Here is a 24,072-nt window from a genome sequence, read left to right on the forward strand (position 1 = left end):
AAATTAAATTTAAACATTCCCCAATGTCTAAGGGGGAGTTTGACTAATGGAAAGAACAGTCCCCACATAGGGTGCATATTCATTGCAATGGTCATTAAATGTCTTAAACTCTCATCCTCCACAATATTAATCTGCTGTCAGACTGTGGCTATCCACTTTGTTACAGCAATCTTGAAGCCATGTTCATGATTCATGTCAGGGTTTCAGCGCCGCTTTGAACTCCACATGAAAAGCGCTTGCAGACAAAAACATCTCATTATGCATTTTTGTGATAGTTAAGACTTGGCGTACCTTACTTAGGCTGAAAAAGATTTGATTTCTGTCATAAGTTCCATCTGGACTTGTTTTGTACAAAAAATAGCATTAAGAGCTCCTTTCCCCATCACTTAATCACTGACACTGAATTACTGGTGTGTGGTTGTGGTGTGCATGTCAGTGTAATGACTCCAGGTGGACACATACCTGTGTTTATGCTGGTTTATGCTGTTTTAATGGTAAATGTGTTAATCACAATTGAGAAAACTTTATACGTTAAACTTTTTAAATTAATTGCACGAGTTAACGCGTTAATTTTGACAGCTCAAATGTTTTGGTGTAAATTATGTAATACAGTAAACAGGAATGCATATTATATCTACCCCCTAATCCCTAATTGTCAGTATAGTAAAAAAAAAATATTTTAATTATGCAATCTCCAAATCTCATTCACCATTGTTCCACACCAATCTCTTATTGTGGTATCAACTGGAATAAACCTCTCCTAAATAGTTTATAAAAATAAACTGTGACTGGTTGCTTTACATGTCAGTCAGACTGACCTTTCCTGTCTAAATGGGCGGCTCTTGTTCAGAATAATGTAAAAAGTGGACCAGACTTTATACCGTTAGTTAAAAGTCTGACTACTCTACTATCCATTGTCACGTTGATGTGGTTGATAGCTGCAGACATTCTACGACTCTATAAAAATACCTCACAAATGCAAAATCAGAATTTAAAAGTAAAGGTTAGACTGTTGACATTTTGACAGCATGGACATTATAAATGAAAAATATCTGTCTGTACATCAACTGACCTTCACTTTCAGTGGCCTTATCCATATGAAGGGGTCTCGTCCTCTGTGGAAAATCTTTGTGACTGCGGTAGTAGGTCTTTGCGCTCCTTGTGAGGGTCCTCTGAGGGTTTTGCACCTTATGAAAGAGATTAAAAGATGAGAGCAAGAATCCAAAAGAATCACTGATTTGTCTTGTAGTCTTGTCAGCAGGTACATCGACACCCTGAGGACCATAGGGGTGAATTTCTAACCACGGGTAACAAGTCTGACATGACTTAAGCCAAATTTAGTTTATGAGAGAATTGCATTCTGGGATGAGTTAATACATTCCTTATCATTACATCAATGGCTTATATATATGCATCAGTACCTATTGTTTAATGGATGAGTATTATGCATTCTAAACATTGTGCATATACAGTACATTATAATGTGAGTGGTGCTCGCCGCCTCAGTGCTTGGGTTTTGTGGGTGATTGCCAGGGCATTGCTATGCAGTTGTTTATGGTTTTCTGAGTAGTTTTTAGTGCATTACAATTTGCAACACGTTGCTAGGGTTTTTTGGGTGGTTTCATAGGTATAGCTAGGTGGTTGCTTGGGTGTTTGGAGCATTTTTTTAGCACATTGTTTTAAGGTCGTTAGGTTGTTTTGGACTGGTTGCTAAGGCATTGCAAGGGTTTTCTGTTGATTAATGGCCCACTCACAAGTCACAAGATATTCTGTTCTCTAAATATGATTTAGGTTCCTCCTTTAGTAAGTTTATGGAATTTGTCCGCCCATTTTTCTCCAGACAAATCACACTGTGAATTCGGCAACAGTAGGTTGAAAATTCTGCTATTAAAAATGGATTCGGCACACAGTCCTTGACTTAGAACAATGGAAAGTTCTTTCTTTGGGCACTGCTTTGTCCACTGTGCACTTTAACAGATTTTTACTGTACCCACAATGTTTTATTTTTATTTTCTTGAACCTCTACCGTTGTGCGCTGGATACACTACCAGGCAAGTTCGACAAAACTCTGCCTTTGTCATTGACCCCCGCCTCACTCCCCAGTTGACCTTGTTTGGTCCAAGGGTAATCGGTGGGCCAAATACCATTGGCCGTTGGCTCCAAGAAATCCTAACCTTATAAAATGACTCTATGTCCTTTTATGTCAAATACTTCAAATTAATCAGTTCATTCAGTTTGAAGAATGATATATTATAGGCTATTACCAATCAAATTAAATAAGCATCACATCATATTTGTAGTGCTGGGTGTTGTCATTGGTTTTCCAAATTTTTATTTGATTCAATATCAATTAATTTGGAAATATATCAGTTACAATGTCAACAGGCATGTTTCTATAATGGCAAATTGCCTGATGTCTACACTGAAAAAAATGTGCATTGAGACTGAAACAAAGCAAAGATTTACCGTTCACACTGTGTTTAATCAGAGATACGATTCAAACAGTAAAAGTGGTTAACATTCTGTAGTATTATTGTTGTTTTGAATTAGTATAATGAGTACGTTTTATGTAACATATCCAGACCGGTCAAAATATTATCATTATTATTAAGTAAATTGAAGCATTTAGTTACATTGGGTACATGAACTTTCATAAGCAACTTGTTGATTTCCCATGTGATGCTGGTTTTACTGTCTGCCAGACAAATATTGTAAGGCTGATTGCTTAGAAAAGTGATTTCACACCTCTTCAATGAGCCTCGTAACTGACTAATATGATTGAATAATTCATGACGATTGAATAAATCAGGACATTTTCGTCACAAGACTTAAACTATGACAAAAAACAAAAAAGCACAAAGCAGAATGAGTAACACACCAAAGTTTAATACTTAGATTTAGGGGGTTTGAATAATCCCTAACCTTAGCTATGAGCAATAATAGTGATGCTTGCCGTAGCAATAAAAAGAGGTATGAAACAGTGGACATTTAAGCAATTACAGACGATTACACAAGGACACCCACAAGGCAGGGTTACTCGAGGATTGTTTGCACAGTCGTGTCCCATATATGAAGGCGTTTCTTTATCGTGACCCTCATTGGCATGTGTCCACCAAAATCCTCTTCCCTACCCATCCATCTCTCAAGATGAAATGTGATTCTGATTTCCAGACAACCCCATGAAACCAAGTGCCATTTAGCATATTTGGAAAAACACAAGCCCATTTCTTGCACACTGATGTCTTTCATGAATTTATTTTACAACTGGAGATGAGATTTTGTCACGAGGGTTTGGCAGTTGAGAAAAGATAAAATGCAGGATGCATAGATGCCTGATTGATCTGTGCAGTTAAAGTATACTGCAGAGTTTCATGTAATAATAATATTAATATCAACAACAACAATAATAATAATAATAATAGTAATTATATATTCATATTCATATTCATATTCATATTATTATTATTATTAATAATAATACTATTATTAATACATATTTTATTTTATGGCACTTAAACATTTCTGTATTTCTTTATTTAAAAAAGAAAAATCAAATCAAGCGGAATCTGCAAACAAATGATGCTACACCTTTTCTCAGAACAAGGGTTGAGGTCTGAACTGAAAACAAATGACTCTTATAAGCTAGTTCCTTAGAATCTACAGCGTGAAACATACAACACAACCAGTATAGCCTGATTCCTTCCTGATATTTTTTTAATCCATGGCGCAAAAGACACGGCATGTCCAATAGAGCCCCAAATGAATGACTCTATCTATTTTCCCATTGATCCCTTCCCTTCCCATCCCATCCCAACCATAATCCATCCATCCATCCATCCATCCATCCATCCATCCATCCATCACCTATTTCTTTTTAATCCATGGCGCAAAAGACACGGCATGTACAATAGAGCCCCAAATGAATGACTATCTAATTTCCCATCGATCCCTTCCCATCACATCCCATTCATCCATCCATCCATCCCATCCCAACCATAACCCATCTTTCCATCCATCCATCCAACCATCCACCCGACCCCATCCCAACCATAACCTATTATCAGTATCATAATCCATCAGTCCGTCCGTCCATCTGACAGTTTTTCTGCGCTACCATTGAGCAGCACTGCAACACTGCCATTGAATTAGCAAACAGTGTGGCCAATGTAGGTGGATTCCCGAACGAATGACTGTTATGAGCCGGTTCTTTTTAATTCTCAAATGAAAAAACTTTGCAAGCTATTCATTTTGTAACATCTAACTCAAGTTTTGAGATGCTTTTAAAAGTGTCAATGCTTAATTTACAGTATGTGCAATATTTGTTATACTTTGGCATTCTGTTGCTATTACGTAGTGTCAATGGATGCATGAAATTATCTAGAAATGTAATAACTAACTTATTGATTTAAGACTTCTCTGAGCACATGCTGAAATTACAAACAGAATATGAAAAAAATCAAGTTGATGGAAGTGTGTTTAGTGCAAGAATAATAACTTCCTAACGGCTCATAAAAACGTCATGGAAGGACATTCTGAACTTACGTTCCCACCTGCCAAGCACTCACAGAAGTTGTCACAAACGCTCTCGACAGTGTCATCTCCGTGGAAACTGCTTCTGTTCCCGCTCAAGACATTGTTAAATAATGTATTTGTAAGTAGAACCTAAATGCTTATTTAATAACACACAGTAGTGCAATCACATTGTTTGACGGAGCTGCTCTTGTAAAATGTTTAATCACTTGAGCTGTGTCTCTCTCATGTGACTCACTCAGATTTATCCTTACTGACACAGTGTGAATGCTGTCTTCATTGGCAGACCTGAGAATATTAAACTATGAAATAATGTGAAGAAACCAGCAGCTATTTTCAAATATTCCAAAGCAAGTTTTCATCTATTTTCACACTGTTAGTTTTGGAATTGGAAAAAACATGCTTGTGCTCGTAGTTTACATATCCATATAAGAGCATGGCATAAACAACAATGCATGTGCCAGATTCTTACATGATGTTTTTGTGAACATTACAGTAAACAACAAGCCAGTATAAGGAGATTGCTTCCAGATTGTTGCCAAGGTGCCATACAGAACGCCAAACAAAAAGGCAGTGTATTAGTTTAGTTTAATTTAGTTAAGGAAAAACATGTCCCAGAGCCATAAGATATCTCTAATATTCTAATATTAGGTAGAAAAAAAAAAAAATAAATAAATAAATATATATATATATATATATATATATATATATATATATATATACAGTATATCACAAAAGTGAGTACACCCCTCACATTTTTGTAAATATTTGATTATATCTTTTCATGTGACAACACTGAAGAAATGACACTTTGCTACAATGTAAAGTAGTGAGTGTACAGCTTGTATAACAGTGTAAATTTGCTGTCTTGGTATCTGAACCAAACCAGACAGTTATTGAAGTGCAGAGGACCAACTCAATGACTGCAGAGTTAAACTGTATCAGCAACACCTGTGGCAGATTGAACTTCCTCAAATGGCAAATTAAGTACAACCTCTGCTGGCCCTTTCTCACAATCGAGTCAACGTGGGTCTCCCACTTCAGGTCCTGTGAGATGGTAGAACCCAGGAACCTGAATGACTCCACTTCTGCCACAGAATGCTGGGGTGTTTTTTCTGAAGTCCACAGTCATCTCCACTGTTTTGAGCATGTTAAGCTCCAGGTTGTTTTGGCTGCACCAGTCAGCCAGCTGTTCAACCTCTCTTCAGTATGGAGACTCATCAGCATCTTGGATGAGGCCAAATACAATAGTATCATCTGCAAACTTCAGAAGCTTGATAGAGGGGTCCTTGGTGATGCAGTCATTGGTGTACAGGGAGAAGAGTAGTGGGGAGAGCACACATCCCTGGGGTACACCAGTGCTGATGGTACAGGTGCTGGAAGTGAATTTCCCCAGTCTCACTAGCTGCTGCCTGTCCGTCAGAAAGCTGGTGATCCACTGACAGATGGAGGTGGGAGTAGAGTGTTGGTTTAATTTAGTCTGGAGAATAGCTGGGATAATGGTGTTGATAGCCGAACTGAAGTCCACAAAAAGGATCCTTGCATATGTCTATGGTCTGTCCAGATGTTGCTCGATAAGCAAAGTGAAGGGGGTCCAGAAAGGGTCCAGTGATGCTTTCTTTGTCTTCTGTTTCCGGAAGACCCGGCACACATCCTCTTCACAGATACTACGTGCAAGTTGAGTAGCAGGAGGAGGAAGTAGGGGGGTTGTAGGAGGTGTTGATGTTTGTGTGAAGAGAAGATCAGATTGGTTGTGGGGAGTGAGACTGGGGTTTTCAAATCTACAGTAAAACACATTCAGATCGTCAGACAGTTGTTGATTCTCTACAGAGTTGGTTGGTAGTGTCTTGTAGTTGGTTTGTCTTTCAGGCCTCTCCACACTGATGCAAACTTGTTTTTCAGCTTCTCAGAGTGGCTTCTCTTAGTCACTCAAATCTCCTTTGTCAGTGTGTCTTTGGCCTGATTGTACAATATTTTATCCCCACTTCTGTAAGCATCCTCTTTGCCCTGACGAAGCTGCCTGAGTTTTTCTGTAAACCATGGTTTGTCATTGTTGAATGTTAAATAAGTCAAAGTAGGATTGCACATATCCTCACAGAATCTGATATGTAATGTCACAGTATCTGCTTGTGGTTCCAGCTTTGCTTCATTGGTCCATCTATTTACAGTCCTTACCACGGGCTTATCTGATTTAAATTTCTGCCAGTAGGTCAGAAGAAGATGAACCAGACAGTGATCAGAGTGCCCCAAAGCTGTTTTAGGGACAAAGTGTTATGCATCTGTTAATGTTGTGTAGGCAGTAATATATTATATTTCTGTCTCTGGTAGGGCATGTAATGTGCTGTCTGTATTTTGGCTGTTCACAGGTGAGATTGGCTCTGTTAAAATCGTAAAGAATAATAATAAGTGAGTCTGGGTATTGCTGTTCTGTCTGTGATCTGATTATCCAGCTGATTCAGCGCTGCACTCACACACGCTTGTGGAGGAATGTAAACACTCACCAGAATAAACAAGGAAAACTCCCATGGCGAGTATAAAGACTAAAGAGCATAATAAAGAGCATTTCCAGATTCGGACAGCACATCTTCTTTAACTTTGTTACATTTGTACACCAACTTTCAGTGATGTCAAAGCATGTTCCACTGCCTCTCGTTTTCCCCGATAACTCCATGATACGATCCGCTCTGAACAGCTGGATGCCCGGCAGATGTCGGTAATGGCTTCACTCAGCCAGGTTTCTTTTAAGCACAAGGCAGCGGAGTTTGAAAAGTCCTTGTTTGTATGGGTGAGGAGAAGTAGTTTGTCTGTTTTGTTAGGAAGAGAGTGGAGATTCGCTAGATGAATAATCGGCAGCGCTATTTGAATGCCGCGCTGTTGTAGCTTGATCAGTACGCTGGTTCACTTCCCTTGCTTGCGCCACTTAGCGTGCTATTCGGACAGATTTTTCTATACAAATAAAATGCACAGAAAAACATCTGAATAGTCAAAAACAGAGACAAGATTGTCTGGTATGTGCTACCGAATGTTTAGCAATTTGTCCCTGTTAAAACTAAATGAACTTACTAAACACAGGACAAAAATAAAATGGCAAAATAATTGGAGAGCTCTACACCGTGGCGGCCATTTGCGGCACCATCATGTATAATCCTGTACTTATCCTGTAAGTATAGTTAATAAACTAAATATTCATTTACTGTATATACAAATTTACAAGTAGTTTGAGAGGTTCACAGTGCTTCATGGGAGTGGGTGGTCGCTTTATAGCTCTTTTGGCGTGCTCTGTTTGCAACAATTCTCTGCTTGGTCAGATTAGAACTGTTGTTATAATTATTTTGAATTATTTGAAGAGTTTATATTCAAGGCAGCAACTCAAAAAATACATACATCTAAGAAAATTCATGAACCTGAAAAAAAAAACTCCATTCCAAGTCTCTATCTATCTCTGTCATTCTCCCTGACATCTTGCCCAGACTGCCAGTCCCAGCTGCTTTTTCTCCATATCTCTGTCTCTCTCATGTCGGTGCTCAATGCCTGCTTTCACTCTCTCCTCCCTGCAGTCAGTGTGTGTGAAGATCAGTGTGAAATGAGGACTCTAATCAGTCGCCATCACTCACTGCCAAACAGTACTGTGCTTTGTCAAACGCCACCTCCTCATCAGCGCCCGCCGCACTGTAACTACTGCACGTCAACTTCAGGCATTTTGTAATCCATCACAGGATGTCATGTTCCAAATCAGCCATCAAATCCCGTCCTTGGGTTCCTATGGGTTCGTTATCATTGCGTTATAATTTACTTGGGTCATTTTAATCATACATCGGTCACATTTTATGAGGGTTAAATTCTTGACGTGGCCCCTCAGGCTCATATAAGTGCATTTTCTTCTTCATGACTTGAGTTTTATATGCTGTGGTTTGGAGTTCAGACTCTGCGATAGTGCCTGTGGTAATATCTGCATTTTAATTTAAGAGTACAGTGAATAGATTTACTGCTGTATTAAAATGCAATGTTTTGTTTCCTGTATGAATCATACAGAACTTACCTATTTCACTTCCATTAACTTTTACGTATATGCATTTGGAAGATGCTTTTGTTTTAAAGTGACTGTGATGAGTAGGAGGGCACGGCCGGCCCTGAATCGGGCTAATCAGCCAGTTCGAGAGAGAGAGAGATGCACATGTCCGTGTTGCCTGCGTGTCTGTTTATGTTGAGTTTTATTATTAAACATTATGTTGACTGTTTAGCCGGTACCGCCTCCTCGTAAATATTAATATATGCACAATTTAATTATATTTACTGTTAATTATCATTGGCAAGGCATTTTAATGAATAGATGGAATTAGCTGGTATCACAGAACTCATGCTAGAAAACAAATGAATAAAGTAAGCCATACAAAATGAACCTCTGTGAACAGATAGATAAGAGAGTTTACTTATACCACTTTTTTCTAGAATTAGTGCTATGATACAAGCAAGTACCATTCATCCAGCCACCCATTTTCCATGCCAATGATAATACTAAGTCATTAAAAAATATAATTAAAATAATGAATAGCAACAAGAAGAAACATTTGAACACCAGATTGAGAATCATATTTGTTTCAATAAACAATGTTGGATCAGCTTTACACTCACAATAAAAGAATGTGTATGTATTAATATTTCAGTTTAATATTTGCAAGAGGAGAGATACCCAGAGGAACGACACTGAGCCAAATGAAGAAGAAACTGTCTGTCATGTTATTAAACCAATCAGGTCAGAGTAAACTGGTCAAGGAAAGCCTCATTTGATTGGTTACTAGAAGCAGGTAGACCCGCCTTTTCAAAACTCTTTTCAGTGAGAAATTTGTGCCAAGGGTGTGAGCGCAACAAAGGGAAGACGGAACAGTGTATTTCGGGTTATTTCTGGAAAATATTTCTGCCACAAACACAAGTCATTTACACGTTTACGGTAGTTTCTTTTACACATACAGACTGATTCTACACAGTCAATCTGTTTTGCTGTTCATGACACCCTTTCTTTGCTTGCATATCTCTGATTGTAGGTTTGCAATGTTTTTGGCAATGTTTAGGTGCAAAAACTGTGCCAAAAATGTAATCATCAAAAAAATAAAGTCAGAAAAAATACACACTAGATTTACTTTGTGTTAATATGCAATTACAAATTCACAACACATGAATTATACTTTTGCAAAGTAAGAAAGTATTGCTAATATTTTTTCCTTACGCTTGCAACTTGATTTATACCTTTAAAAACCTTCCCTGCGCATGCAATAAATTGGGCTTGCAATTTGATTTACTCTTTCACAAATCTCACTCTGCACATGCAAATCATTAAGCACTATTTTACATTCATACACTGCCCTTAATAAATAGTACTCCCAAAAATGAAAATTCCAGATGTATATGACTTACTTTCTTCTGCAAAACACAAATGAAGATATTTAGAAAAATATTTCAGCTCTGTAGGTTTATACAATGCAAGTGAATGGGGTCCAGAAATTTGAAGCTCAAAAAAGCACATAAAGGCAACATAATAATAATCCATATGATGCCAGTGGTTAAATCTATATCTCCAGAAGCGATATGATAGGTGTGGGTACGAAACAGATCAATATTTAAGTCCTTTTTTACTATAAATCTCTAGTTTTTATTTCACATTCTTCTTCTTTTGTTTTTGCGGTTCACATTATTTGTGCATATTGCCACCTACTGGCAGGGGTGAACATTTCATCAAAATGTTGGGGGGGACAATAAACATAACAATTCTCAAGAGCAATTTTTGAAGGGGACACCGAGGGTTTTTTTGTTGTTGCCCGTTTGCATTTGTATTATTTTATTTCTTAAACAATTATTTTAAGAATATATCATTATATTATTTACAATACACATATTTTAATGATATTTTAGTGGGGGACAACCCTCAGATGGGGGGGTCCTGACCCCCCGCGATTTCCGCCTATGCCTACTGGGCAGGAAGGAGAATTTATATTAAAATGACTTAAATATTTATCTTTTTATCATCCACACTTACAGTATATCAATTCTGAATATATGGATTAACAACTGGATTACTTCTATGCTGCTTTTATGTCCTTTTTTGAGCTTTAAAATTCTGGACCCTATTTCCTTGAATTGTAAGGACCTACAGAGCCGAGACATTTTTCTTAAAATTTTTGTTTGTGTTCTGCAGAAGAAAGAAATTCATATACATCTGGGATGGTATGATGATGAGTAAATGTTGAGAGAATTTTCAACATTTCATAGCCTCAATCTTAAAACAAAGAGCTCATATATAATAAAATATTATATATTGCCCTCTAAAAATCTGAATAACATTCATTTTATTCATTTTCAATTCCACTGAATAACATAATTTTTGTACCTAATGAACTGTTGTTTTCTCTTTACTAATAGGAGCGTGTTGTAGTGGAAAATGAACACTGGTTGGTGGTGGTGCCATATTGGGCGACTTGGCCCTTTCAGACGCTGTTGTTGCCAAGACGACATGTCCTGCGTCTTCTTGACCTCACCGCCCAAGAGAGAGACAGTAAGACTCCATTTGTATGGTTACATTATCTGTATCTGTCTTATAAAAGATACTTCAAATTAGTTGCATATTTTCATTTGCATGTTTGGACATTATCTCAAGTTTTTCTCTTGGTTGAGACTGTCAGGTTTGAAGTGAGGGAAGCACCCAAACACAGGAGGCAATTCAATGGGCTTTTATTAAAACAAAAAATATAACAAAAAACAAACAAGGTCTAGGGTGACAACACAATGACGAGCTGGGCTGGAACCAACAGAAATCCGACTTGATAGGAACATGACCACCAGAGACCTAACAGGGGAAATAAACACAAGCAACATCCCACAACGAACTGGCACAAGACAAAAACCACAATGGGTTTAAATAGGGAAGGAAATCAGGAGATAATGAACACTTGATTGCAAGTGAAAACAATCAACTAATAATCAGACAGATAAAAAGGCCAATGAGAGGGCAGGTTTATCACTGAAGACAGACACAAATGCACAAGGGAATGAGAAAACACAAACCCAAATGCATTCACAGAGCACGAGACAAAACACAAGTGCCTGGATTCAGCCACAGAGCAAATAAATCAAACTAACCAAAGTGGCTGAATCCAGACACAACACATAAAACAGACATAGAACACGTAAATGTCAGGGCTCTGCCATAAAGGGGAAAAATCCCAAAATTATGTGCAGAAACCTGGCAGTAACCCCTCTCAAGGGGACAGATACCAGATGTCACCAAACTAGACAGAAAACAAAAACAGGAAACTTGATAAACAGTGGGGGGCGAGGGGGAAAACAGAAAAGTCCAGGGCTGTGCCGTCGGAACAGACCAGGGTGAAATAGACCAATGAGGGGAGGGATGGGTGCTTCAGGTAGGGTGTGGCCTGGTAGGCTGCTCAAGGTAGAGGGTGGGGTCAGGCGTCCTGAGAAGAGGGTCCAGTAAGGGTGCAGAGTCTTACAGCCTGAGAAGAGGGTCCAGGAATGGGGTGGGGTCCGGCGGCCTGGGAGGAGGCTTCAGGACAGGGATGAGGTTAGCAGGGTGGCAGCAGGCACTGGAAACTGGGCAAGTCTGTTGACAGCTACGGGAAACTAGACAGGATTATCGACAGTCTCAGGGAACTGGATGCACTCGTCGAAAGCCACAGGGAACTGAACAGGCTTGTCAATGGCAAAAGGGAACTGGACAGGCGGCTCCAGGATGGGAGCGAGGACAGATGACTCCAGGACGGGAGTGAGGTGAGCTACAGGAAAATAGCCTCGGTGGCAATAGGCACTGGCAGTGACAAGGGAGCAACCTCCGTGGCCGTGGGCACTGGCAGTAACAGGGGAACAACTTCTGTGACCATAAGCATGGGCAGTGACAGGAGAATGGCCTCCGTGGCCGCGAGCACTTGGAATGACAGGGGAACGACCTCCGTGACCATGAGCGCTGGCAGTGACATGAACAGCCTCCATGGCTGTGGGCACTGGGAATGGCTGGGGAATAGGCTCCATGGCCGCTAGTGCTGGCAGTAATGGGAACGGCCTCTGTGGCCTTTTACACTGGCAGGGGAAAGACCCCGTGGCCTCGAGCACTTGGAACGGCAGGGGAATGGCCAGAGGGATGACTGGGAACTGGCAGAGAAGTGTCTTGGTATTTGGAGTTCCACCCCTGCAGTAGAAGTTCCATCTCTACAAGCCAGCTGAAGTGGTCCACCAAATCCCAAAAAGGCCAGCAAAAGATTTCACCCAGCTCCCCCACACAGACCAGTTTGTCCAAACATGTCAGGAAACGGTGTTTTAAAATAATCTCACCATAACACCACCTAAAGTCCTCATCTGTGAACTCTTGAGCATATTCTCTTATGGAACGGGTCAGAGAATTGTCATTGTAGGTGGTGTTCTGGGAGATCGAAAAATGCCCAGTGCCTCCGCTGGGTCCAGTAATGGACAGTTCGTTCTGTCAGGTTTGAAGTGAGGGAAGGACCTAAACGCATGAGGCAATTTAATTTTATTCAAACAAAAAAATAACAGAAAACAAACAAAAACTATCCCGAAGGGGGAAAAAACACAGGAACATGACCGTCAAAGACCTAACAGGGGACATAAACACATGCAACATCTCACAACGAACTGGTACAAGACAAAAAACACAATGGGGTTAAATAGGAAGGAAACAAGGAGATAACGAAGTACCTGGATTCAGCCACAGAGCAAATAAATCAAAAACAAATGAAGTAGCTGAATCCAGACCCAAGACATAAAACAGACATAGAACAAATACAGTACATGTCAGGGTTTAAGGGCAGAACCCTGACAGAGACATCCAGGATGTGCACAGAAACACACCATTGTGAGTAAACATACGGATACAAATATAAAACCATCTAAACCAAAACCAACAAAGCTTCTGTACAGTGTTCCTCCTACTCAGTTGTAAACAGCGGCACTCTTCCAAGTGTGTCTGTCCTGCTGCTGAACGGAAGCAATGAGATATAGTCAAAAAGTACTTGAATATTGATCGCACACCAAAAGCAATCATGTAGCTTTAAGACATTGATTTAACCAGTGAGTGATATGGATGATGTTTATGCTGACTATCTGTTCTTTTTGGAGCTTCAAATGTTGTATCACCATCCACTTGTATTTTAAGGACCTACTGAGATAAGATATTTTATATATATACACATATATATATATGTATATATAATTTTTTTCCCAAATATTGTAAACACTGTGGCTCTTTGACGCTTTCAAAACATTGCTCTGTTTGTTTGATTCCCAACCAACACAACAACACTGGGTCAACCAATGACAGAAAAGGAGTATTCGGGAAACCTGTTTAAAAACAGTAATCATGTTTGGAATTCCCTCTGCCATCACCAATCATGCCGAAATTACACACTTTAGAGTTAAATGTTTTATTCAACTATAAACTAAAAACTTGATCTCAACAGCACAGATAGAGCAACAGATGAGCTGAGGCCGATACCCACTGCAATTGGCCGATATCGATCCAATCACCGATATTTGCTTTTAAAGTGCCTATTCCCTCACTTCTAAAAGTTATTTGGGGGAGTTACTGTATATGGTAATGGCTATATAAATATGTCAAATGGCATTACATTTTTCCTTAATTGTGAAATGCAAACATGTATTTGAATTGAAAATGAATGTTAGCATTAGTTGGATGAATTGTGAACCTGAGGATGAATTTGTAGGCTGTTAATTTGTCAGTCAAGTCAAGAGCTGAGAGAGCTCTCACATTTATATACTCTCTTTGTTTTTCATGCACTTAACATTTCTGTCTAAACCATCAAAACCACCACACCTTATCTCTTTCTCAAGTCTGACAAACTAGCTTCTTAAAACCTTAATTCTCCTTGTCACGTCACCGAGTGCCCTTTTCCTGTTTTGGACTTGACATGGACACACATACACACTCACACACTCCTACACACTCCTCTTTGGTTATTAAAGCCGCTCTGTCAGTGTCTCGAAAGGTAAAGGAGAGGCTTTCCAAGAGAGCTGTGACAACAGATAAATATTCTCCACCCGGATACATGGCTCTCACACTGGCAGGCTTAGTCCTGACAGCTTTAATCCGGTATGCAAATAAATGTCATAGAAATTACGGAGTGGGTCAACTTTATTCAGAGAGAGCAGCAGAGAATCACAGTAGATCACAACCCATCTTTGAGCCTGCCAATTATAGAAGCCATCACCTAGTCGACATGCTGACATCTTTGAGTCTAGTGGGTGTTGTTTGTTTCTGTGATAAACTGTTGTTGTTGAAAGATGTTAATGTCATTGTGGTATCTTCTTTGTGTTTTGTACTGAAATTGTATTTTATGTACATGGAGATGAAGAGATAAAAACTAAGCTGCAATCAAATTACATAAATGTAATTTAATGAAGCTTTTAATCGGTGATCCACAGAAGTTGCTAACAGTTATTGGCCTAAAGCTGTTGCTTTTATCCAAAGTGACTCACAGTGTGTAAGTTATGTATTGCCTTTTTACACAATGAAGGGTCACCCAAAAATGAAAATGAAGTCATGATTTACCAAATAACTTAAATATGACTTTCTTTCTCCTGCAGAGCATAAAAGGAAATGTTTTAAAGAATGTCAAGATCACTGATTTTCTTATGACAGATTTAATTGTAAGTTGTTATTCATTCTCAAATCAAATCAAATCAAATCATTTATGAATTGATGTACAAAGCCTAAATCAAATGTGGCGGCAAATATGGCATTTTTCTTTAAATATGGTTTAAGGAGGTTAAAGGGAAAGGAGGCGGCGAGAACCAGCTTAACTGTCACGAATTGCAGACAACGAAGGCAGACGAAGGTTGAGGATCCAAATGCAGCTTTCTTTATTATAAACAAAACACAAAGGAAAACCCTCAATGGGGAAATAAACATGAACAGAGAACTATGGCAGGGAACACAGACCAGGCTAACTACATTAACAAACATTCAACAAAAGACCAGGACTGAACCAAAAACCAGGATATAAATACACAAGGACAGGATGATTACAAATGATACACAGGTGAGAACAATGAACAAAATGGCAGTGATGATGACAGGTGGATACTGGGAAGTGTAGTTCTTTTAAACAATAGACTATTGAGACAGTGGAGCTAAACAAGGGACAAAAGTGAAAACTACGGAAAACAAAAGGGACAAAAATGGAAACCAAAGGGGCAAAGGTAAAACAAGACAAGGTAACCCTAACATTAACAATATAAATAATATTTAATTCAATAAAAAGACTCAAACACATACAGGGCAGCTGCCCTTTAATTCTCTCTCTCGAACTGTCGTCACTGGCCGCCTTTATCCCTCGTTCCAGCCCGGCCCGCCCTCTTCCGCTCTACATATGGGTATACTGAGCCCACTTGATTTGGACTCTGTATACATGAGTTGATTAATGATTTTTGTGATTTGAGAGTTAATAATATAAAGCCCTTTAGAGGACAAGGAGGGAAATTTATTTTCTAAAATAGTTTGTGATCCCTCACAACATTTTGCTTTCCTCGCGATAGTTTTGCATTCTTTCCCAATAAATGTTGTATTCTCTTGCAATGATTTTTGTGTTCTCTCACAATACATTTTGCGTTACCTTGCAATGAGTTTTGTGTTCTCTTGCAGTAAGTTCCGCTTTCTCTTGAAATACATTTTAGGTTCTCTCGCAATAAGTTTGGCTTTACCACACTATAATGTTTTAAGTTCGGCTTTACCACCCTCACAATGAGTTTTGCTTTTCCTTGCGATGTGTTGCGTTCTCTCACAATAATTTCTCGGTCTTCGCAATAATTGTTGTGTTACCTTGCGATCGTTTTGCATTCTCTCACGATACGTTTTTGTTCCCTCCCAATAAGTTTTACTTTTCCTTGTGATGTGTTGCATTCTCTCACAATAATTTCTCGTTCTCTCGCAATGAGTTTGTCTCTCGCAATTAGTTTTGCATTCCTTTGCGATTCGTTTTTTGTTTTCCCTTATAATACACTTTGTGTTCCCTCGCAAAAAGTTTTGCTTTCCCTTGCAATATGTTTTGCGTATTTTGGCAATGAGTTTTGTTTCCCTCGCATTTAGTTTAGCGTTCTCTCACAATAACTTCCACTTTCTATTGAAATACTTTTTGTTTTCTCTCGCAATAAGTTACACATTCTCTGACAATGAGCTTTGCGTTCTCTTGCAGTAAGTTTTGCTTTTCCTCACAATACTTTTTGCGATCCCTAGAAATATGTTTTTTGTACCCTAGCAATACGTTTTGCGTTATCTCACAATAAGTGCTGCGTTCCCTCATAATAAATGTTGCATTCTCATGCAATAAGATTTGCTTTCCCTCACAATCATTTTTGTATTGTCTCACAATTCATTTTACGTTGCCTCACAATAAATTTTGCATTCTCTTGCAATTATTTTGGGTTTCCTCTCAACAGCTTTATCCATCTCTTATGACAATTAACTATGGTATTACTACAGTAACAATAGATCAACTGTGATATTGTAGTAAAACAATTGTAGCCACAAGATGTATTATGGTTTTACTACAGTAACCATATTCTAATCATGATATCCATGGTAAAGCCATAGTCATAATACACAAAAACCAAAACTATGGTAGTAAAAATAATAATCATTCTGCCCATGTTTGATTTACTATAGTAACAACATGGTTAATTTGTGGTTCATGGACCATAGTTTTTAAAACCATATATGTTTTACTACAAATGCCATAGATGAACTCTAATTGTCTTAAATGTACCCCTGGAACGATATTTCACAAATAAATTCCCTATATGTCCTCTAAGGGGCTCCATACAATACGGACTTCAATTTCGGTGATTGATGAAATACTTCACAGTTTCTCTTCAAAATGTATTACTTGCCCTCAAAAGCATACAGTGTGATGAAGTGCAAGTATGTTATTGTGAGTTGTTTAGCAACAATCAACCAATCATTAACTGTGTCAGTGCTTGCCTCATTAAATATTCAGTCCCAGAATAGTTCACATGCTATGTTTAATTTAAACTTCTGTGGGATTCATTAAAAATGGCAAACAGTGTTGGCAAATGTGTTAATTGATGAGGAGTTAATTAATTAAATGATTTATGAGGCGACATTTCCACAGATGAACAAGCAGTTACTAAAACAAGTTGCATTCTTGTATGGGATGTGTTCAGGACTGATCTTTCATATATGCAAATTACTGTAGGCGGCCACCTAGGGCCCTGACGTGCCTGGGGGGCCCTGCGAAAAAGTGCATAGATCATGAATAATTTATATAAATATTAAGAAACATTAATGTCTCTTATTTTGTAATTCCATGTGGCTCTGAGTATTTTATTGCTCACACTATCAGTACAATCACCACACAAAGACCTCATCGTTTAACACACAAATCACAATGATGGTGATTGCCAACAACATTTTAAGAATAAAATGAGCTCTGAATAATCAACAAAGGACACATAACTGAAAGTTAGAACAATTTAATAACAACAGTGTATATGAAATATGCAAACAGTAAATCTATAAGCACCGTAATTTGCATAATTTATTCATACTGCAATGCGTTTCTGGGAGTTGAGAGCCGCTTATTATCACATACCTTGCTGAACAGGTTCTTAGGTTCCTTTTTAGGTTCTTTATTGTTTATCAAAGTACAACAAACTTATTTGATATAATGTTCATGCATGACAGAAATACTGAAAATAAATAATGAAAGATATTGCTTTGTGGCTATATGAATCTTTGAGGTACACTTTGTTTAAAGAAGACAGAAAAGCTTCTCAAAGAATAGGGCTTGTCACTTTTTGTGGAAGGAATGTACATACTGCCGACATAAAGACGCAGAAAACTTGTACAAAGTGAAAATATGAGGAATTAATCTGCACAAAAACAAAACTATGCTATTTACAAAATCTGCAAATAAGAGGTATGTGTTTATACTTTACATATATATTATATTTGTTAATTTGTTGTTGTGTTTATAGGCCCTATGTAAAATATGTCATTTTATTTATATTTTTTTTTCTCGACATTGCTGAAGCTACCTGAATTTCACTCATGCGTTCCCTTACAACATTTTTAAGTTCACTGCAAATTTGCCGCAAATTCGCCACAGATAATTTTCACATGCAAATGAGCTTTACTGCAAACTTGCGGCAAATGGTCCATTGTTGCCTAAGTTTTGCCGGAAGTTCACCACTACCGGTGAAGAGCTGCAAACGTCTGGCACATATTTTCGATGAATCACATGCTCATTTGCATGTGAAAATAACAAGCAGCAAATTTGCGTCAAGTGTGCGGGGTTTCACTTTTTTCACTTCTGCACATATTCTGGCCAACTTTTTTGTTTTCATTGATTTTGTTGCACTAAATTGTAAATTACATTTACGCATTATTATGTGCGTAATTGACATACAATTTCAAGCATTGTCAGCAGTGTCCTGCGCTGACACGTTCTTCATCTAAAACTATTTTAAACAGCATTTTCTTATTTTGCGTACCCTAATAGGTAACACTTTGACCTCCTGAGACCTGAGCGTGAATGCTTTGTGCATTTTGTGATTTGTAACTAGTAGCACCTAATAATAATAATAAGCAAAATAAGCCAAAATGAATGAATTAATAAATAAATAAAATAAATGAAAGAAAATAGTTTTCCAAAAAATGTATGTCCACATGTGTGGACTAAGCAGTGAGATTTTAAATAATACCAAGACATTTAATTATTTATATATAATTATTTACTTATTATTTAGTATGTTTCCAGGAGTGTTGGTTAATCATGTTTTGTGTTCCAGACATTACATCACAAATTAGCATAATTAATTCTGATTCAAAGTAATGGCCAGCATCATCCAATCACTGCCAACCGTGTTAAAATAAAATGATACTTTACATATTCTGAATCTATGCACTTATTACCATTGTTAAGTTTGTACATTTGTACAGAGATGATTTCAACTCTGAAGAACTAAACTGTGCCAAAAAATTACCAAAAAAATGACTAAAACAGCAATTGCTTGTGGGATGGCCAATGGGGCCACGGCCACACCTGGCCACACCCTAGCTCCGCCATTGGGATGCTGCCTTAGTACATTGCACCCTATTTAGTGATTGACTTAACCCCCAGTCTGTCTGCACTGGTCTATTTTCATCCTAACTCTGTATACAACCTCTGAAAGCAACATTTGTGTATTGAATAGTTTATGATACCTGATGCATTTAATAATGTTAACAAATAGAACCTTATTGTAAAATGTTTCCCTGTAAGTATTATACTTGCAGTTTCTATGACCTAATTAAATAAGACACTAGTTTATTTGTAATTCTATAAAAAGTGGCAGATCTAGGGGGTGGCCAGGGGTAGCCGTGGCCAACATGGACTGAAGCCTGGCCACCCTATTGGTACAATTTAGTTCTTTAGAGGTGAAATCATCTCTGTACAAACTTGACATGTGCGCACACCAAGGTCGCCGTTCCACACCCCATTGCTTGCCCCTGCCTGGCCACCCCTTTGAAAAACTCCAGGCTCCGCCCCTGTCTATAAAACAGCCGATAGGTGATTAAAATGGCAAAAAACCTGACATAGTGAAGGAATTATGAGTTGTCACAGCACCTTTAATAAATACACTTCTTCATGCTGTGGAATACAAGTTCTTGGACATGTTATTTGGCATCTACCAAGCTACAGAGTGTTTTTCTTTAAAAAAAAGTTGTTCTATGGATCTTGTAAAGTTATGACAGTTTTCACACTGGTTGGGCCCATTTTCCTAATTTCACCTATGAGCCCCAAAAACCCATGGACTGGATCTGGATCTACTTGTCCTATTAATAATGTTAATCTCATACATTTTCAAAAAAGACCCTTAACTCAGTGTTTACAAATTTGAATCTACAACCTTTTAGCTACAGCCCAGATTTGAACCTCTACGTCACATCCACAGACTTTAATCAACCTTCTATGTAGATAACCTACAGTAGTCAATCTCTGTTGAAAATCCTTCACTTCAAATAGTCCAATTATTTTTATAATTTCCTCCAAGACCATTTGCTCAGTCTTTATGATATGCACATAATAACATACCAATCATGCAGATGAGTGATATGTATAATGTAGATGAAAGTAAGCCTCATCGACTCTTGTTAAACATGGAGATTGGGAAATTGTTTCAAATCGTCTTTTGTTTTAAACCGTGACACTCTTTCATTGTTCTAGGGGAAGAGACAGAATAAGGATCAGAATTTTCCAGCCTAGCATGAAATCTGTTTTATTGGCAGACAAAGCAAACAGAGTCAGTGCTGAAGCTCTTTACTTCATTTTATGGACCAACTCTTTTTGAATTTGACCAAAAAAGGCCTGTTTTTTTGTTTGTTCATTTTTTCTGATTACTTCGTCTGCATGAACATTATGAAAAAACATCATTGTTATTATTGTTCAAAAAAATCTGGAATTCTTGATTCTGATTGGTCAGTTGCTTAAATCATGCAGTCAAATATTTTTTGTACAGTGACCGCTAAACTGTATAATCGGACGTTGTCCCACGCAAATGATTTTCTACATAGCTGTGCAAGTGTCTTATCTCTCGAATCACTCTGTCTCTTCCTTCTCACATAATAAAATAATGTAAATTAAAATCAATCTATTTCATTATTTATTTAGTAAGTAGCCATGTGATAAGCAGAGTAATGCACAGTCATCTGATGGTGGAAGCTGGAAGTGACTCCAATGACATGAGTTTGAGGAGGGCCAATCTTTTTTTTCTTTGAAAACAGTAATTCGTTTTGGCATTTTGTTTGGTTACTTTAGTGGCACCGAAATGACACATTTCACCTTTAAACTTTGGAGTTTCTTTTACATTTTCTGCACCGAAAAAGTATGTGACTTATTTTTGACTCAGGTGTTCCTTTATCGAAATGTACTACATTTAAGCCTTGATTTGAGTGCTATTGCTTTGAAATAACAGAGGCAGCTGTTTGCTGGGAAGAAAACAATCTTGTATTCACCAGCACGTCTTTAAATCATAAATTTATCTTGAAGGAGAAATGTGATTTACAGACTGGTGCAGTCAAAGGGTTTCTTCTTTCTGAAACAATTAATGTTGTCATTTTATGTAGCAAAGGGCAACAAAGCATTCATCCCCATTTTGGTGGCTTCATGTTTGAGTCTAGTTCTGTTTGTCTGCAAAACAAAATGAATGCGCCTCCTGGCCATGAAAGCACCTCGGGTAAAGTGCATGCCATCTGTAATGAAAGCAGGCTGGCAAAAACCCAGGCAATATTGGTTGAAAATTGAAGTCAATCCTGCCCAGTTCCACCTTTTTTGTTTGTTTTTTCACTCTGTTTTCCTGCCCACAGGTCTTGCATCCATAATGAAAAGGCTCCTGACGAAATATGACAACCTTTTTGAGGTCTCCTTCCCCTATTCAATGGGATGGCATGGTAAGAGAATGCATCTGATGTCGCAATCATTGAAGAGATGTGGAAAACCTGCAATGTGCTTAACCCCCCCTTGCAAACGAGAGGTGTTGCTAGGAAATTTCCACCAATAGTGTACAAAAATGGTCTAAAAATTGAGCATTTAAACACATAGTTAGTGAAAAGTGGTTCTTAACCTTCAGAGAATCGACATCGATCATTAACCATATAAGTAATAAACGTATTCAACCCATTTATACTGAAATTCAACCCAGCCTAAATTTAGCTGTAACACAATGGGGTGCTTGCTAGCTAGTTTAGGACCAAATGTGATTTGTAGTTATAGATCGACTTATTTTTTCACCATATATACTGTGGCAAGAAATAGTATGTGAACCCTTTGGGATTAGCTGGTTTTCAGCATTAGTTGGTCATAACCTGTGATCTCATCTTTATCAAAGTCACAAGTTTAGACAAAAACCAATGTGCTGAAGCTAACATCACACATACAATTATAATCCTTTATGTCTTTATTCAACATATCATTAAACATTCACAGTGCTGTGGGAAAAGTAAGTAAACCCTTGTATTTATAACTTGTCATTCCTCCTCTGGCAGCAATAACCGTAGACAAGCATTTCTGGTAGCTGCGGATTAGACCTGCACAATGTTCAGAAGGAATTTTGGACCATTTTTCCTTACTCAGCCATATTCTTAGGATGTCTGGTGTGAACGGCTCTCTTGAGGTCATTCCACAGCATCTCTATTGGGTTAAGGTCTGGTCTCTGACTGGGCATTCTGTAGTGGATTTACTTCGATGTTTAGGGTCATTGCCCTGCTGCATCACTCAACTTCTACTGAGCTTCAGCTTGTCAGGCGCAGAGAGAAGGCTCAGGACCCAAACGCAGTGTGAAAAAATTGTAGGTTTCTTTTATACAAAAAATAAATGGAAAAACTAAAACTACCACAAAGGGACCGGGTAGGAATGAGAATAAACTGACTTACATGAATTAGACCCACCACCACACATGACTGACTAGAACAAACACAAGACCAACTGGCACTAGACAGCACACACATGTTGGGTAAAATAGGGAGAGAAATCAAATGGGTTAACAGGGGACAGGTGACAGGCAAATGGCAGGCAAATGAACAAATAATAAGCAAACAAGGAGGCTGGGTATGACGTAAGACAGCGAGACATGCGGCAATGCAGAAACAAAACAAAGCCACGTGCTCTCACAAGACAACAAAACACCTGAATGGCATGAGCGCACATCGCCAAGACAATAAGGCAATATATGCTCATGCCAACCGACAAACAAGATGAGAGAATACGTAGCAACGTAAAACAAAGTGATGCCATGCATTCTCACACTAAACAAAACCTGAGCGTACATTGCGTGCATGCAACAGGCTACAACAACAAGAGAGGACACCTGTGCGAGAGTTCGGTCACACACAAACCCAAAATCTCAGACCGAAGTGACCAAACCTCAGCACAGCGTGAAGAGAGCTTGCGACCCGGACACAAAGATAGACAGAACATGGAACATGAGTGTCTAGAACCTGACACAGACCGAAACTGAACCAGACAGGGAAGTCAGGATCCAGACACCATGTTTCGGACATGAAACATAAGACAGCTCGCAATCCGGAACGGAGATCTTGATAAACTTGGAAATTAATTTTTCCCTCGATGATGGCAAGTGGTCCAGGCCCCGAAGCAGCAAAGCAGCCTCAAATCACGATGCTCCCTCCACCATGCTTCACCGTTGGGATGATGTTTTCATGATGGTATGCGGCATTCGGCATACGTAGTGTTGCTTGTTTTTACCAAACAATTCAAGCTTAGTTTCATTAGTCCACAAAACATTTTCCCAGTAGCATTGTGGAGTGTCAAGTTGGTCTTTGGCAAATTTAAGACACTGCAATGTTTTTGTTGGAAAGCAGCTTCCTTTGTGATGTCCTGCCATGGACACCATGCCTGTTAAATGTTTTCCATATAGTACACTCATGAACAGATATGTTAACCAGTTCCAACAATTCTTTCAATTCTTTTTTTTTACTCCCCTTGTCTCCCC

At 38.4% G+C, this 24,072-nt stretch overlaps 1 protein-coding gene across 1 annotated transcript in view; it reads left to right on the forward strand.

The window, feature by feature from the left end:
- Positions 1 to 24,072, forward strand: part of galt (galactose-1-phosphate uridylyltransferase) — a 169,143-nt gene that overhangs the window by 80,477 nt on the left and 64,594 nt on the right. The window contains exons 8-9 of the mRNA XM_052117683.1: positions 10,945 to 11,077; positions 21,929 to 22,012. Of these exons, the coding sequence (XP_051973643.1) occupies positions 10,945 to 11,077; positions 21,929 to 22,012 (217 nt within the window). The remainder of the gene's footprint in view (positions 1 to 10,944; positions 11,078 to 21,928; positions 22,013 to 24,072) is intronic.

The sequence above is a fragment of the Xyrauchen texanus genome, chromosome 44 (genome assembly GCF_025860055.1).
Source record: "Xyrauchen texanus isolate HMW12.3.18 chromosome 44, RBS_HiC_50CHRs, whole genome shotgun sequence".
In the NCBI taxonomy this organism is placed as follows: Eukaryota; Metazoa; Chordata; class Actinopteri; order Cypriniformes; family Catostomidae; genus Xyrauchen; species Xyrauchen texanus.